Source organism: Suncus etruscus, chromosome 9 (assembly GCF_024139225.1).
Source record: "Suncus etruscus isolate mSunEtr1 chromosome 9, mSunEtr1.pri.cur, whole genome shotgun sequence".
Lineage (NCBI taxonomy): Eukaryota > Metazoa > Chordata > Mammalia > Eulipotyphla > Soricidae > Suncus > Suncus etruscus.
In genome coordinates, this window is record NC_064856.1 from 65,156,889 (window position 1) to 65,171,666 (window position 14,778).

Consider the following 14,778-nt stretch of genomic DNA (forward strand, 5'->3'; position numbering starts at 1 on the left):
GATGTCCAAAAATAGTCTCATCATGAACAAGTACCAAGCTACAATTGAAGTCACTCAACATGAAATTGGAAAGAGAATCACCCAGAATACAGCTCCTGCTTCCCCCAACAAATACTGAGTTGGAATCTCTGAGGAAGACCTGAGAAACTGCATTTTATCCCTAGGCAATTCTCATGATGAATGGCATTTCAGAACCTGACATCAGGTGTCTGCTTTTATATTGTTTATATTCTTCCATCCTATTAGAGATTCTCACACTAACTCTGGGTGTCAGGGACCATTTTTCCTTTTGACAACACTGGAGAGTAGCACCTGGAGAGATGGATGTTCTATTGTTCACATGAGTCAATGGTGAGTCCACTTCAGCTAGCTGGAGACTATCTGGCTTGATTCACTACTCTGGATCATTCTTGAGTTCTCACTCCTACCAAATGAGGCAAAGCAGCCTCAATGTGCCCATCTGAGGGATACAGAAGGAGATTGTGCAATAGGAGGACATAGCCATGGGCTTTGGAGTCCACATTTATCTCTCATCTCTCTGGGCACCTGGCAATTCAAACCATTCTCCTCATTATCTTAAGCTCTTATTTCTCTATCCTCAGAGCAGAATCTTGTCACTAGGTATTTTAGTGTGGGTCTCGATTTTGATAACCTCTCCGAGCAGAGTGAAGTACAGTGTCTCTGCCTACAGATGTGCTTGGGCAGAAAGAACCATCATGGAGTCATGCAAGGTCCACTGGTAGGCAGTAGAGCTGGCAAAAATGAAAGCTGGAAAGCTAGAGGATGGATAAAGAAAGTTTAAACTACTAACTAACAGGCATCTCATTTTTTTTCTTTCAGAAGAAACCAGGTGTTCTTGGAATTTAGATTTTATGCTTAGTTGGTTAGTTTTTAGTTAGTTAGTTAGTTAGTTAGTTAGTTAGTTAGTTTGTGTATCACATTCAGCAGTTCTTAGGGCTTATTTCTGGCTCTATAATCAGAGATCACACCTGGAGGAACACAGAGTAGCATGTGTGGTTTCTGAGATTGCACATGGTTTCTGCCATGTGTAACCCACTGTACCAATATCCCACCTTATGCTTAATTTTGAACTGCAATGGTATCTGCCTTGTTTATTCTACAAAGCAGTGGTTCTACAGTTGCATTCCAATACCTTAGAATGTTTTAGAATGACAAGTTATAGGCACTCGACTCAGAATGTCTCCTCCTATTCAAGTCATTTTCTAATCCAATATCTCTCAACAGATGTTGAGAGATGTCCAGGATATTCCCAAGAGACCACAAGTGAAAAAATAATTATGTAAATTGTGGGGAGGGCTACAGAAGGGGACCAAAAAAAGCCACAGAAAGAAGGTAACCATGGTCTGGAAAAAATTGAGAAAAACTGATCTAAACTACAAGATTCTAGATTCAGGTTTCTTTCATTGGAGTCAAGCACATTTCTCTTTCAAAACCCATTTCCATTGCAGATGGCTCAAGAAGGGGTCAGGCTGACTTATCTTTAGATCACCAAGTTGAGGCATTTCTACCCTTGTTTAGATATATTTAGCCTAGTATGGAATCTTCAAGCAGCATGCAAGTTCCTGGACTGAATTGTTAAACTCACCTGGTCTATTCTACAGGTCTTTTTTCACATCTCACAGGGCTGAACTTTTCTCCTTGTCCCACATTATGACTCATGTTTTTTATTCTATCTTCCTTTTTCACCACAGACTCACCATCTCTCTTCTGGGAACTTCTTGGATAAGCTATAGGCTGTCTCCCTGAGAGTTGGATTCTCATGCAATGAACTTTTCTGTGTGCTTCATTCAGCCTTCTCGACCTGAGAATTGAGAGGACATATGGACTAGTGCTGAGAGTCTTGGAATAGTCCCTGCATGATACTTGTTCCTGTGTCTCCTTCCAGTGACCATATAGGATATGCAGAGCAATCTGACTTTGGAGATGAGACTGGGGTCAACTAGTTACTGGCTGGCCAAATTATAAACCAAACTATAAGTCTTCCTTCCACTTAAGTCAGAGTGTGTCCTTTCTGACATAACTTGAAATGCTGAATCAGATGGCCTATACTGTTTAAGAAGGGAGAACATGGAGACAGGTTTGAGGATCCTTCACTGGATGTGGCTTTGGATAATTTCTCCATTATAGCTGTTTTTTATGATCAGAAAGCCTCCTGTCTTTGGGTGGAGCCTGCTGTTGGCCCAAGTCTGGTCTTCCTGAGCCAGCGAGGGCCTGTATTAGGGATGGAATTTCCATTAAGAATTAAGCAGGACAGCCCTGGGAAGCCAGACAGGGGGCGGGAGATGACGCTCCCACTCTGAGCTTTCTATGCTTCAGATCTGAACTGCTCGGGAGAGGCCTCTGACACCTCTGCCATTCTGGCACCTTGAGTCACATAGGCCTTGCTGATACTATGGCACAGAAGGATGGACAAGGAGAAAAGAGTTCCCTTCAGGGCTCCCTTTAAGGAAACTTGGAGTTGCTGTGACCAAGAGTGGAGTCATGAGGAGGCCCCCAGGAAAAGAAGCAGCAGCCTGTGAGGATACAGACAACTGGGACCAATGGGGACGACAGGATCCCAAGAAGTTGGGCTGTGCTGTATGTATCTGAGAAAGTGTGTTTATATGTTGTTGTTGGAAAGGGTGGTACCATGTATCTCAAGTGTGCATCTAGAAAACAAAATAGTTTGTCTTAAATTAGCCCTGAAACACAGACTTGGAGTTTGAGCATGGAAATAAAAGAAGCCTGAAATCTTTTGTTAACACTTACCCTGTTTATAATCTGTCTCATCCCATTTCTAGCATACTAAAATGCATCTCAGCAACCCAGGTACTTTTACTGGTCTCATCTTTCAATTTAACAAACAACTCATAAACTAATGGAGATGATTATGATCTCCATAATAAAGGTGGAAAAGCCAAGACTGGGAGATTTTAAGTGACATGTTAAACGTGTTAAACTCAAGGGCAGCACACAGCTAGAAAGTATTAAGTAGTGAAGGTGGTATACAAAATAAGATCTCTAAAGAAAAAGTCTGAGATACTTTTTTAAACTTTATTTTTATAATCAGTGATACTGGGAAGAGGCATTGTTTTGGGCTCCAACAGTGCTCAGAGCTTACACCTAGCTCTGTATTCAGGGATTACTCCTGGAGACGCTTAGGTGACCATACAGGGTGCCAGGGATTGAACTTGGATCCATGGTAGTCAAGGCAAGTACCCTACCTACTGTGCAATCTCTCAGGGTCTGGCTGTTCTTATTGTACTAGATGATCTACTTGAAACACAGAAAAAAATGCTCATAAACATTTCTTAGAAAATATTCTATATACCATTTAGAAATACTATGCTTCAAGTGAGTGACTGGGGTGCAAGCCCCCAATTTCTGAAGTTTCCCTTCTTGAAATAGAAATTGAAGTGGTTATAGCAATAGTACAATGGATAGAAAGCTTGCCTTGAATGTGCCAATCAGGAGTGATCCCTGAGCACAGAGTCAAGAATTTGCCCTGAGCACCACTAGGTTTGGCCCAAAACTGAACTAGAAAAAAAAAAAATAGAAGAAGAAAAGGCACTGAAGCTCTACTCAAGGAACTGCGTCTGGGTGGGTTAAGATCAGGTGCTGAAATTGGACTTATACTGAAGTCAAATTTACTTATCTGTGCCTCCCAGAGAGTTAAGGCGATTGAGTTACAACTAGAAGCTTCAAAGGGCCCAGGACTAGGGAGTAGCTATTTTAGCTAGGGTCTGAAGTGAGAGGGTCACAGGACTCAGCTGAGAGTACCTTGGAGTGGTCATCACAGCAAGAAGGTGAAGCCAATTTCTCTCTCCCGGAATACACAGTATGAGCATATTGACCCACTTTGTATATGAAGGACTTAGAAAAACTGTGAAGAAGAGGGTTAAAACTGGGGGAAAATGGCAAAGGGGAGGGTAAGGGTTCTTTTTGCCTTCTTTAAGGCCATGTGTAAACACCCATTCCTAGATAGCACAACTTTTACTTCCCATCCTCCTCACCTCCCATTTGTGGAAGGGTAGAAATAATCAAATGGAATGACCTCACACACAGACACACACAGACAAACACACACAGACACAGACACACAGACACAGACACACAGACACACAGACACACAGACACAGACACAGACACACACACACACACACACACACACACACACCACATTCCTGAGATTTTGGGTAGGCACCAAACTTCTGAACTTTTGGGTAGGAATCACATTCTTGAGCTTTTGGGTAGGAATCAGACTTCTTTGGATTTAGATCCTGGACTAAATAAGTTCAGAGTCTATAGTGCATCCCCCCCCCCCAACAGTTATTATTTTTTTTTTTTTTGGCTGGTCGCTGATTTGGAGTGTGACTTAATGTGTCTGATTTCCATTCCAAGGGGAAACACCGGCGGTGAAGAAATCAAATATCTTTCTAGACCTTCAGGGGCTGTTCAAAGTTCAGCGGGAGCTTGTGAACTGCACCCAAACTCCTCCTTTCAGCTCCAAGGGAAAGGATCCTTTGTGCATTCCCTGCCCCTCTCCAGATGTTGGCATGTGGGCACATGTGGTCACCCCCCTCCTGGACCGAGACTCTGGGGATTTAGCCATGGCTCTGGGATGAGGCTGGTCTCTAATCATGCCTGACCGCGGCCCCATTCCTGCGTTCCCACAGAGGAGAACTCGCTCTTTCCACTGACCCGGTACCAGGCACCAAAATAGCCTCGCGGCCGGCTGAGCCCGGCCAGCAGCGGTGGCTGACGCGGGACTTTGGTCTGGCAGGGAACTCGCTGTTGTAGAAGGTCCCGCGGCCGCTTAGAGCGGGTGGGCGGGGGCAGAGCCGGGCGGGCGGGTCCAGCCCAGCGGGGGTCACTTTCTCCGGCCTCTGGAGCCCCAGAGGTGCCCCTGCCACTGTCAGCTGCACGCACCAGGCTTTTTTAAGGGGTAAGTGGACAGGCTTTACACAAGTGATCCGAAAGAATCAGGGCTTCTTGGAGTCTCTGGATTCCCAACAGGTCCGGAATCTGCCAGCAAGTTTGTGATTGTTTGCCTAGAAAGTCTCCCAGAGTTCCTGTGCTGGTGAGTAGGAGGCAATGCCAAGGGAAAGAATGTTTCTGAGCTTATTTGGCCACTTGTAAGCCTTTCAAGCAGGTGTCCCAGGGTATAAGCATGTTTGGGAGAGGGTGTGTGTTGTGGGGAGGCAAAGCTCTGTACCCCTGTGTAGAGTGTATCTCTGAATGTGTTGAACTGAAATGGGCCAGTCTGGGCTGAGTGCTTGTATAGATGGATGAATAGATCTGGGCCTTGATAGAGGCACAAACTGGGGGATGAAAAGTGTCACCTGAATTTAGCCTTTCTAGGGTGACCAGACAGCTGGGTGTCCTCTCTGTGGGTCAAGCAGCTTTGGTTTCTCCAAACTGGGAGGAGGGCAGGAGCTCAGAGCCTGGTCAAACATTCAAGAGCCTTTGAGTAAACCCCAACTGGCTGGCCAGGGTGAGGAGAGGGTTTGAGAACGGCCTTATCACTTTATGAGAGAAGTTGGGAAAACAGGAGGATAAGCAGTCCTTACCGCATACTCAGTTATAAACACTTACAAGTCACCCACACTCATTAAACTGCTTTATGGGTCTCTCCTGTCCCCACATCCATTTCAAATATGCTACCCCTCACTGCATTCATGCCAACATCATGCTTTCTACATGCACACTCATAAGCAGAGACATGCATGTCATAGGCACCAACTATAAAATCTATATGTATGCACCAGCATGCAATTCCTAACTTGCCCATTCTCTCTGCCCCTTCCAGCTCCCCTTTAGCTGGCATTTGTTATCCTGAGCAATGAGTCCAAGAAACTGGCATTAGCAGGGAATATCTCAAGAGAGGAAAAGGGCAGCTGGTAATACAATACCACTACCTTTGTTGGGAGTGGGGAATCCATTTGGTCTGAAAATTACAGCCTTTGGCCTCAGAGTCAGTCCTAGAAGCATCTTTCCCCCTTATATATGTGAAAGGATCCATGTTGTATGGCAATCCATAGCAGTTTGGAGCCTAAGGTCTAGCTCAGCTCTAAGCTCTACTTTTTACTTTGGGTTCTCCATGCAGTAAACACACAGTCAGCCCCAATGGCTTGGCAGTGAGGAGCAGTGAGTTGAGCTAAGCTGATATTTCTTTGCTTTGGCTTAAATTGCTCCTATTGTAAGTCCACTATGGGCAGACTGTTTTTACAATGGGTTGGAAGGGTTCACTTAGATTGGCTGTGCTTCTTTCTTTCATTGTATCTCTTGCTTCCTCTAATATGCTTCTTCTGGGGACTGCTGTGAACACACTAAACTGTGACTGGTAGGTGTTACAAAACACCAGGTGTTTGTTGTTTTTGTTGTAATAATTATTCATCCTATACTTTTTATTTGCCCGATATTATCTATATAGTCCTATACCTATATTGGTCCTCTCATACTAGCCATTATTCCTTGGAATAGATTCATAAGTAGCTAGAATCAGTGTGCAACAAAAATAAATAAAGAAGTTGTAAAGATAAAATTCTTATTTTTTCTATTGGTGTTGAAAGTTTCATTCAAGGAGTGCCTGAGCCATTCATTACTCCACCAACTTTTATAATAGCAAGAGATGAGTTTTTGCATCTCCTTAGTAGGAAAAATGGTATTGGCATCTCCCTTCCACAATAACTGATCTTTTATCTAGCCCTTGGGTATAGTTAAAAAAAAGGTTAATAAGTGTAGCATCTTTCATGCCCAGCAAAATTATTGAAGGTTAGATATCTGCATTCTTTTCGGCTTTGTAGGACCTTCATCACTTTAGTATTCATGAAAAGATGGAAACTAAAATAGAGAATCATATGTTGCCTCAATTTTAAGTTCTTCATTCATTTCTAAGTGAATAAAATGCAAATTACTGTCATTCCAAATATCAGAGCAGCAACAAAAAACTTATAGAGCATCAGGGCAGCACCACTAAGTTAACATAGTTCCAAAAAAGAAATGTGACAACAGAATAATTGTGTTAACAAGTACCACTTATGAAATCTTTAATAGTTACTGTCTTTCATTCACTTTTTACAAGAAATGTATTAGATGAATTGTCCCCCTTTTTCTCTGTTAATAAAAGTAAGATTTAGCACATTAAAAAGACTTTCTACTGGTCATGTGATGTGAGACCATCACCTGTGTGCTTCCCTTATTAGTCTGTCTACTAGGAAGCTGTTAGTCTATCACACTGTTTCATTCTAGCAACTACAGTAGTTGGAAACTTGACTTTCTCTCTTATAGTTTTATAGTGTACATATATTTACTTTAAGGCTTACTGAAAGACATAGAAATACATTCATGAACAGCGAAAAATTGAGTATTCTATTGGTTTCTGTCAATGAGAAATATGTAGATATTTTGGGGGATGTCTTCGACTTTAAATATGTTATCCGGTTTTCAAACCATAGGTCTCAAGTTTGGTACCTCTGTATTTGCATTCTGATTCATATCTTGGAGCTTTTTTTCCTTGGGGCTCTGGGAGAGAATGCCCATCTCTGTACTGGCTCAGACAATGGAGATTGTTGCAAATGAATAAGGTCATTGATATTAGTCGCCTGCTCTCAGTGTTTCAGCTGCCAGCTCTTTTCTATCTCAAAAGCACAAGTGTCTGGGTACCCTAAAGATATTGACCCCTTGCCCTAAGCCCGACTCTAGCTTCATGGCTACCCCTTCCTCATGTGGCCCTTTACTAGGCTTATTCTGTGTCTCTTGGACCTGACCTTTGTTTCATCAGGCACAAACCACATGGTATCTGATCAGAGAAACCCTTCTGTACTTGGAACTAAGATAAGGAACATGGGGGCTTTGGAATGGAGAAATACAAACAAGGGAGCTTTTCTGTCCCCTACCCTGGTTTTGTGAGGCCATGATCTACTTGTTTTTCCTCTCCATGAGGGAGGGATGTCATATGTTACATTTAAGCAGTAAGAGACATATGTCTTCAGGTCACTCAAATACAGGGCAAAGCTCTAGCTATATTGTCAGAAGGACTTAAGTTCTAATCTTATTCCAAGATTGATGCTTTTACCCCGACTAAGATTTCTAATGCCTAAAAAGGGGACCAGCATGTGCATGCAAACAATATTTATCACTGAAGAATGAGTAGAGGTACTTTCAGGTTAGACTTTCTGGCACTGTGTTGAGATCCTGCTTCCTAGGATGCAACATTATAACTCTTGAGGGTGGGGCTATTGCCCAAGATCAAGAATAATTCTGCTCTCTAGAGCATTTGGTGACAAGGCAGGAAGGAGTAGGAAGGAGAAATCATTAACCTGGGGTTCTGGATTAACTCTTGGTACTAAAGAATATGCTGGGAAGTCAGTATAAATGAGAATCTTCTTAGAGAAATGTCACCTCAAAAAAAGTAAAAACTCAGACTTTATTTCTTCCCTGATGAGGATTTAAATATTTGCCTGGACTTTAAACTCAACTAAGTGAAAACAGGTTTATAATCCAGCAAGAGAGCATCAGGTAAGTGGTCAAACCTGTGTGTGTATGATAGTGTGTGAGGGAAGCTTATTCACAAAGATTCTCATTTACTTGGTGTCTGCTTGTTAGGTTCTTCACAACTTTTATTTCAGGAAACTTTGGAAAAGCATTGGGAGATAGCTTCTAGTTTAAGGACCAGGACACAGAAGCACAGTGAGGTCAAATGACGGCCCTAAGTTAGAGACAATCAAATGAAAAATCTCATCTAGGTTTTTCTGCTCTGCAATCATAAATGGTCACTGACTTCTCATGCTTCCAACGCCTTGAAAGCTGGAGAAACCACTGTCACCAGGGAAGGGTTATGGGCTTGACTTCTCAGCATCATTGCTCACTTTTACCTTCCATTAAGATTGCTGCCCTATAGGAAGCAGTTGTAAGGTTGGGAGGCCTTCCAGATTGGGCAGGATTCTCCCACCCAAGATCCTATATACCACAAGGTGGATAGCACTGGGTGTTTATGGCTTCATGTTTTTACTAGAGCATCTGTGTCCTGGGAAACAGATGCTACAACTAGACTCTGTAATCATCCTAGCCTGGACTTCCCTCTCTGGACAGACCAAGCCCCATTAGGCCTGATGCAATGTCTGCTGGCGTCAGCAATTTGGCTGCATAATTGTGCATGGTGTTCACTTTTTTGCTAGAGAAGTGGAGGTTTTGTTTTACAAACCAAATATCTGGGTTTGGAAACCATGGGAGAGGCAGTCTGTGGTCTGGGGGTAGGGACTGCATTGTGGGTTTGTGTGTGATACTGGTTTCAAAGTTGTATTTGCAGGAAAGAATGAGTGATTTCATAGAGGAGCAGAGGAAGGCTACAGAAATCAGCATTGTGATGAGTAAAATCAAGAGTCAGAGATGACTTAAAGCCTGTTTCTTTGTCCCAAAATGGGGTTTCTCATAATGCAGTCATGATGCTAGTGTCTCCTGTAGAATATATGACCACTGCTTCTGAGAAAGAATGCTATGAGAGAAAGAATTGAATGAGAGACCTGGGTGAGAGATCTGATGACAGTTTGGGCTCAGTCTCGGCACACTATGCTTTTTTTTTTTTTACCTTTTCTATGCGTAAAATAAGGAAAGAACACATTTTTCTCAATCTTTTATATATATATATATTTGAGGAAAATGAAAGAGACTCAAGTCAGGGGCTTTCTTAGGAGATTCAGAAAGTAGGAAGAGCCATGACAATGGAAGATGAGAAGGGACTGTCTTAGTCTCAGGTAGAAAGATAGAAAATAAATGGTGCAGCGTTGTTCATTGAACACGATCAAGGCATATACTGAAGATTTTGGTATAATAGTAAAAGAAGTATTAGGTACACTGAGATGGCCAGAGATGCCTTTCAGAGGCTAAAATCCTTGATCATTTTCTTCAAAGATAAGGGGAAATAGTCTGGAAGAAAAAAGGTCATTTTTAAATTTTAAAAACTTAAGTTCAGCCAGAGAGACAAGTACATGCTAATACAAAATTATCTAGCAAGTTAAACTGGTGGGCTTTTATAGGCAGTCACTAAGTAGCTCTAAGTAAGGAAAGTTCTGATTGGCTATGTATCAACACTGTCATTCAGTAACATAGAAGCAATCTTCATGTTGTTTTTCATTTTTATTTATCAGATTAATGAAAATTATGACTTTGCTTGCAAAGTGCTAATAGTAAATAATTATACTAAATACTAAATAATAATGCAATGTCTTGCATTGTTATACATATCCTGTAGTTACTTATAGGAAACCCCACTTATTTAGTATTATCCTCCTTTCAAAGAATATAAATGTACATTATTTTAATTACTCATAAAATTATTAATATTTTATAATTTATATATGTATACATTAATATATCTAAAATAGGGGCCGGGCGGTGGCGCTCGAGGTAAGGTGCCTGCCTTACCTGCGCTAGCCTAGGAGACGGACCGCGGTTCGATCCCCCGGCGTCCCATATGGTCCCCCAAGCCAGGAGCGACTTCTGAGCGCATAGCCAGGAGTAACCCCTGAGCGTCACCGGGTGTGGCCCAAAAACCAAAAAAAATATATATATATCTATCTAAAATATTCATAGTTCTGAATTAAGACTAAACTAAAATCATCATGACTCTTTAACCCCCAAAACTTTAAAAGGATATTCTCTTGCAATTGTACAATTCTGCCCCAATAATTTCCCAATGACTCTCTTATTTTCCTTCTCATTTAAAATATTCTGCATGTTACATTTAATTATCTTACTCCTTTAGTCTCCTTTCATTCACAACAAAATAATTTTTTTCCTATTTGAATTTTAAGTTTTCAAATATTATAGTAAGTTATGCCAAATATTCCTAACTTTGGGTCATCTGAAGGTTTTTCAAGATTTGATTCAAGTTATTTATGTGGGGCATGAATAACACTGAAGTGATTTTACCCTATCTACAAAGCAGGATGCAGGGATGGTCCTAGTGTTAGTGGTGGAAACATCTTGAGTGCTTGTTAATAGACACTTCTGTGTCTTTTATGAAATAACTCTTTACAATTCATAGTACTTTATAGAGACAATTTTCTTTTTTTTTTTTTTTTTTTTTTGGGCCATACCCGGCATTGCTCAGGGGTTACTCCTGGCTGTCTGCTCAGAAACAGCTCCTGGCAGGCACGGGGGACCATATGGGACACCGGGATTCGAATCAACCACCTTTGGTCCTGGATCGGCTGCTTGCAAGGCAAACGCCACTGTGCTATCTCTCCGGGCCCTATAGAGACAATTTTCAAAATTATGAGAATATCTTGTTTGTCACCAAGATTTTACTTGTGAATTATTTTTTTTGTTTATGCTTTATTTTGGGCCACACCTGGTGACACTCAGCTAGCCTAGGACGGACCTTGGTTCGATCCCCAGGCATCCCATATGATCCCCCAAGGTCTGTCCTAGGCTAATGCCAGCAAGGCAGACATCTTATTGCTCCATGCCACCACTCTGGCTTCTCACTTGTGAATTATTATTTATGTTACTGAATCTATTTCTCTTATATTCAATGGTTGTCATTCTACTGTAAAGAGAATTTTTTTCTTTTCTTCATCTTCCTCATTTTCTTTATTTCTTCATGATGGACTCAGATTCTTAATTTCTTCAGTAGATTATAGTCAATACACGTGTTTTATTTTGATGTTCAAATTGTCCTAGATTCAGTGAGTTGGCTTCTGTTTATTTTGACTTTTTTTTGAGCACTTTGTTTACTATCTCGTATGGCAAGATCTTATAAGCTTCTTTTACTCTTTTCTTGTCTCATAATAAGACATTTATCCTTAGATACTTTATTCTTTAAAAGTAGAATTATATTTAAAATACAACATCTGAGGCTATATGTATTCTTTATTATTGGTGTATCAAGATATCTTTATACTCTTAGCACACAGAACTGAGATTTACATGTATAAGATGATCAATAATATAATATATTATTATGTTATTATAGAAAGTAAACATCCAAGTGATTGATAGAGTGAGTAATAAAGAATCAGACATAAGGTGGGTCTTTTTGAGGTAGTAATATTTACAATTAACTTACTATGTGGAATGGAGGGGTCAGAAAGAGAAAGATCCTGGAAAGTATTTTAATTTTATAAGAACTAATTTAAAAGATATGAATTCAGATAATTGTAGTCCACAGCCTTAGTGAGGAGACCTTATGGACAGGGAGATGTCACTGTGCTGGTTAGAAGTTGAATTATTTGCAGCTGCAGGATGAGGAGAAGACTAGAAGGTGAAATACTGATTGCACCTTTATCTCAACTTCACTATTACCATCTCCCCTTCTGTGGTGCTGATTAGGCTTAAGATTTGGAATTTTTGAGAGAAGATAGAGAGTAATAACTCATTTCTGTAGCATTGCAGATTTTAGTACTGAAGGGGGGGGAGGAAATAAAGCAATCTATGGAAAGAGGGGATGCTTTTATTTTTCTTTCCATTTTCTACTAAGATTCTGCTTTAACCCTGTGCAATTTGGACAGTCTAGAGGAGACGTTATGTGTATATAGAGGGTAGGATAGCATTTTAAAATGCAGCATTAAGAAACCAGATGGTAGGTTTATCCTGTGTCTCTACCTCAGTTATCTGAGGATTGTCATTTATAAGGAGCCCCCCCCCCAGAATGTACACTGTCCATCTGTTGTGACATTGACCTGGAATAGGACAGTGGCAACCATATCAGATAAGCTCATCTTGGAAAATTGCCAGAAGGTGCCAAGGATTCAAGATACAGAATCATTTACTGCATTCTTTTTCTCATTCATTCAGCACCCATTGCGCATCATGCATTGTTTTAGGAATTGAGACATGGTGGAAAGTATAAAATGCCCCTGTTGAGTATGTTTTCTGGTGTGAGAAAATGAATTATAAAAAAAAATGGTGATGAAATAGAAAGGTAAGTTATTTCCAAGGTAGGGGAGAATATTTGTAGAGAGTCAATACATTCTCTCTAGTAGAAGGATATTTAACAGAAGCTAGAGGAAATGAAAGGGCACACTGTGTGACTGCTTTGAGGAAGGGCAATGTAACAGAAGAGACCAGGCAAAGCCCTGAAGTCTGTCTAAAGAAGACCATGTAGATTTAGACGTCCAGAGTTAAATAAGAGGTGAAGGAGTTAGGTTAGTGTAATAATGGGAGTTTTCAATGAAACTCCTTGTATGGGTGGTCCTTGGAGCGTTTTGAACAGAGAAATGATATATGCTGACTGTAATGAGAAAATAAATAATTGAGGGTAAGGAGAAAGATAGATCAGAAGACTGAAATAGTAATTTTCACTATTCCTCTATTCTCCCTGATCCTAATTGTTATATACAGCTATATTTATTAATATTTAAAAAACAATTCCATATAGAGAAATATGTCAAGTGCTTGTTGATATGGATTATTCCTTTGGGACATTAGCTCAAGCAGGGCAGGAGTAATGCACCCATAGACGATCACTAGTTGGTTATAAAACTAAGCAGGCTCAACCAAATACAAGATGAAGTGGTATGAGCTCTTCAGTATTCTTGTTTTCATGTGATTTGACAGATTTGGGGGGATGGAGAAAAAGAGGAAGAATGAGACAAAAGTTCCAGGAGAGGGGCTGGAGCAATACTGGATAGAGTGTTTGCCTTTTCTATCACCCTGCGATGGACCCATGAACCAGCCAGAAGTAAGTCCTGAGTGTAGATTCAGGAATATTACCTGAGAATTTCTAGGTGTGGCACTCAAACCAACAACTAACCAACTACCAAAAATGCAAACTTATATGAGAAGGTCAAATAAACATGAATATTGATAACTGGGACAGCAAATTGGTTCTGAGGAATAGAGGAAACTTGCTTTGAAGCTTGAAATAGAGATATGTGGACAAGTCAAAATGGTAGTGCAAAAACAGGGACAAAGTTTTGCAGCCTGAAGAGAGGGTAAATAGCACCAGAGTAAGAAATTTAGAGATGGGTTGAGTTGTCTGAGATCTAACAAGATTTTATTTTATTTTTACTCTTAATTAACTTATTTATTTAAGCACCACAATTACAAATATGTTTGAAGTTGGGTTTCAGTTATAAAAAAAGAACAACCCCTTCACCAGTGCAACCTTCCCACCACTAATGCCCTTACCTTCCTCCTCCCCCATGCCCTGACTGTCTTTGAGAAAGACATTTTATTACTATCATTCACTACCATTATCATGATAGTTGGTGCAGTGACTTCTCTAACTTGTCTCATCAATATTTGTGGTAAATTTCATATCATGGGATGGTCCTTTCAAACCTCATATCTATTATTGCTGGGTATTATTACCATACTATCTTTTATTTTTCTTAAATACCACAGATGATTGAGATTATTCTGTCTACCTTTCTCCCTCTGATTCATTTTACTCAGCATAATAGTTTCCATATTCATCCATATATAGGAAAATGTCATGACTTCATTTTACCCATCAGCTGCATAGTATTCCATTGTGTATCTGTACCACACTTCTTTTAGCTACTCATCTGTTGTTGAGCATCTGAGTTGTTTTTAGACTCTCACTATTGTAAATAGAACTACAATGAACATAGTCATGCAGAGGGCACTTTGTATTGTATCTTTGTGTTCCTAGGGTATATTCCTAGTAGTGATAGCTGGTTCAAATGAGAACTCAATTTCCAGTTTTTTGAGGAATCTCTATATTGTTTATCATAAAGGCTGGACTAGATAGTATTCCAACCAGCAGTGAATGAGAGTTTCTTTCTCCCCACATCCACTCCAGCACTAATT

General features: G+C 40.5%; 1 protein-coding gene across 1 annotated transcript in view; it reads left to right on the plus strand.

The window, feature by feature from the left end:
• Positions 1 to 2,055: 2,055 nt before the first annotated feature.
• The window catches only part of INSC (INSC spindle orientation adaptor protein), a 127,505-nt gene continuing 114,782 nt past the window's right edge, over positions 2,056 to 14,778 (plus strand). Inside the window, exon 1 of the mRNA XM_049781019.1 lies at positions 2,056 to 2,598. Coding sequence (XP_049636976.1) covers positions 2,503 to 2,598 — 96 coding nt within the window. The 5' untranslated portion in view covers positions 2,056 to 2,502. The remainder of the gene's footprint in view (positions 2,599 to 14,778) is intronic.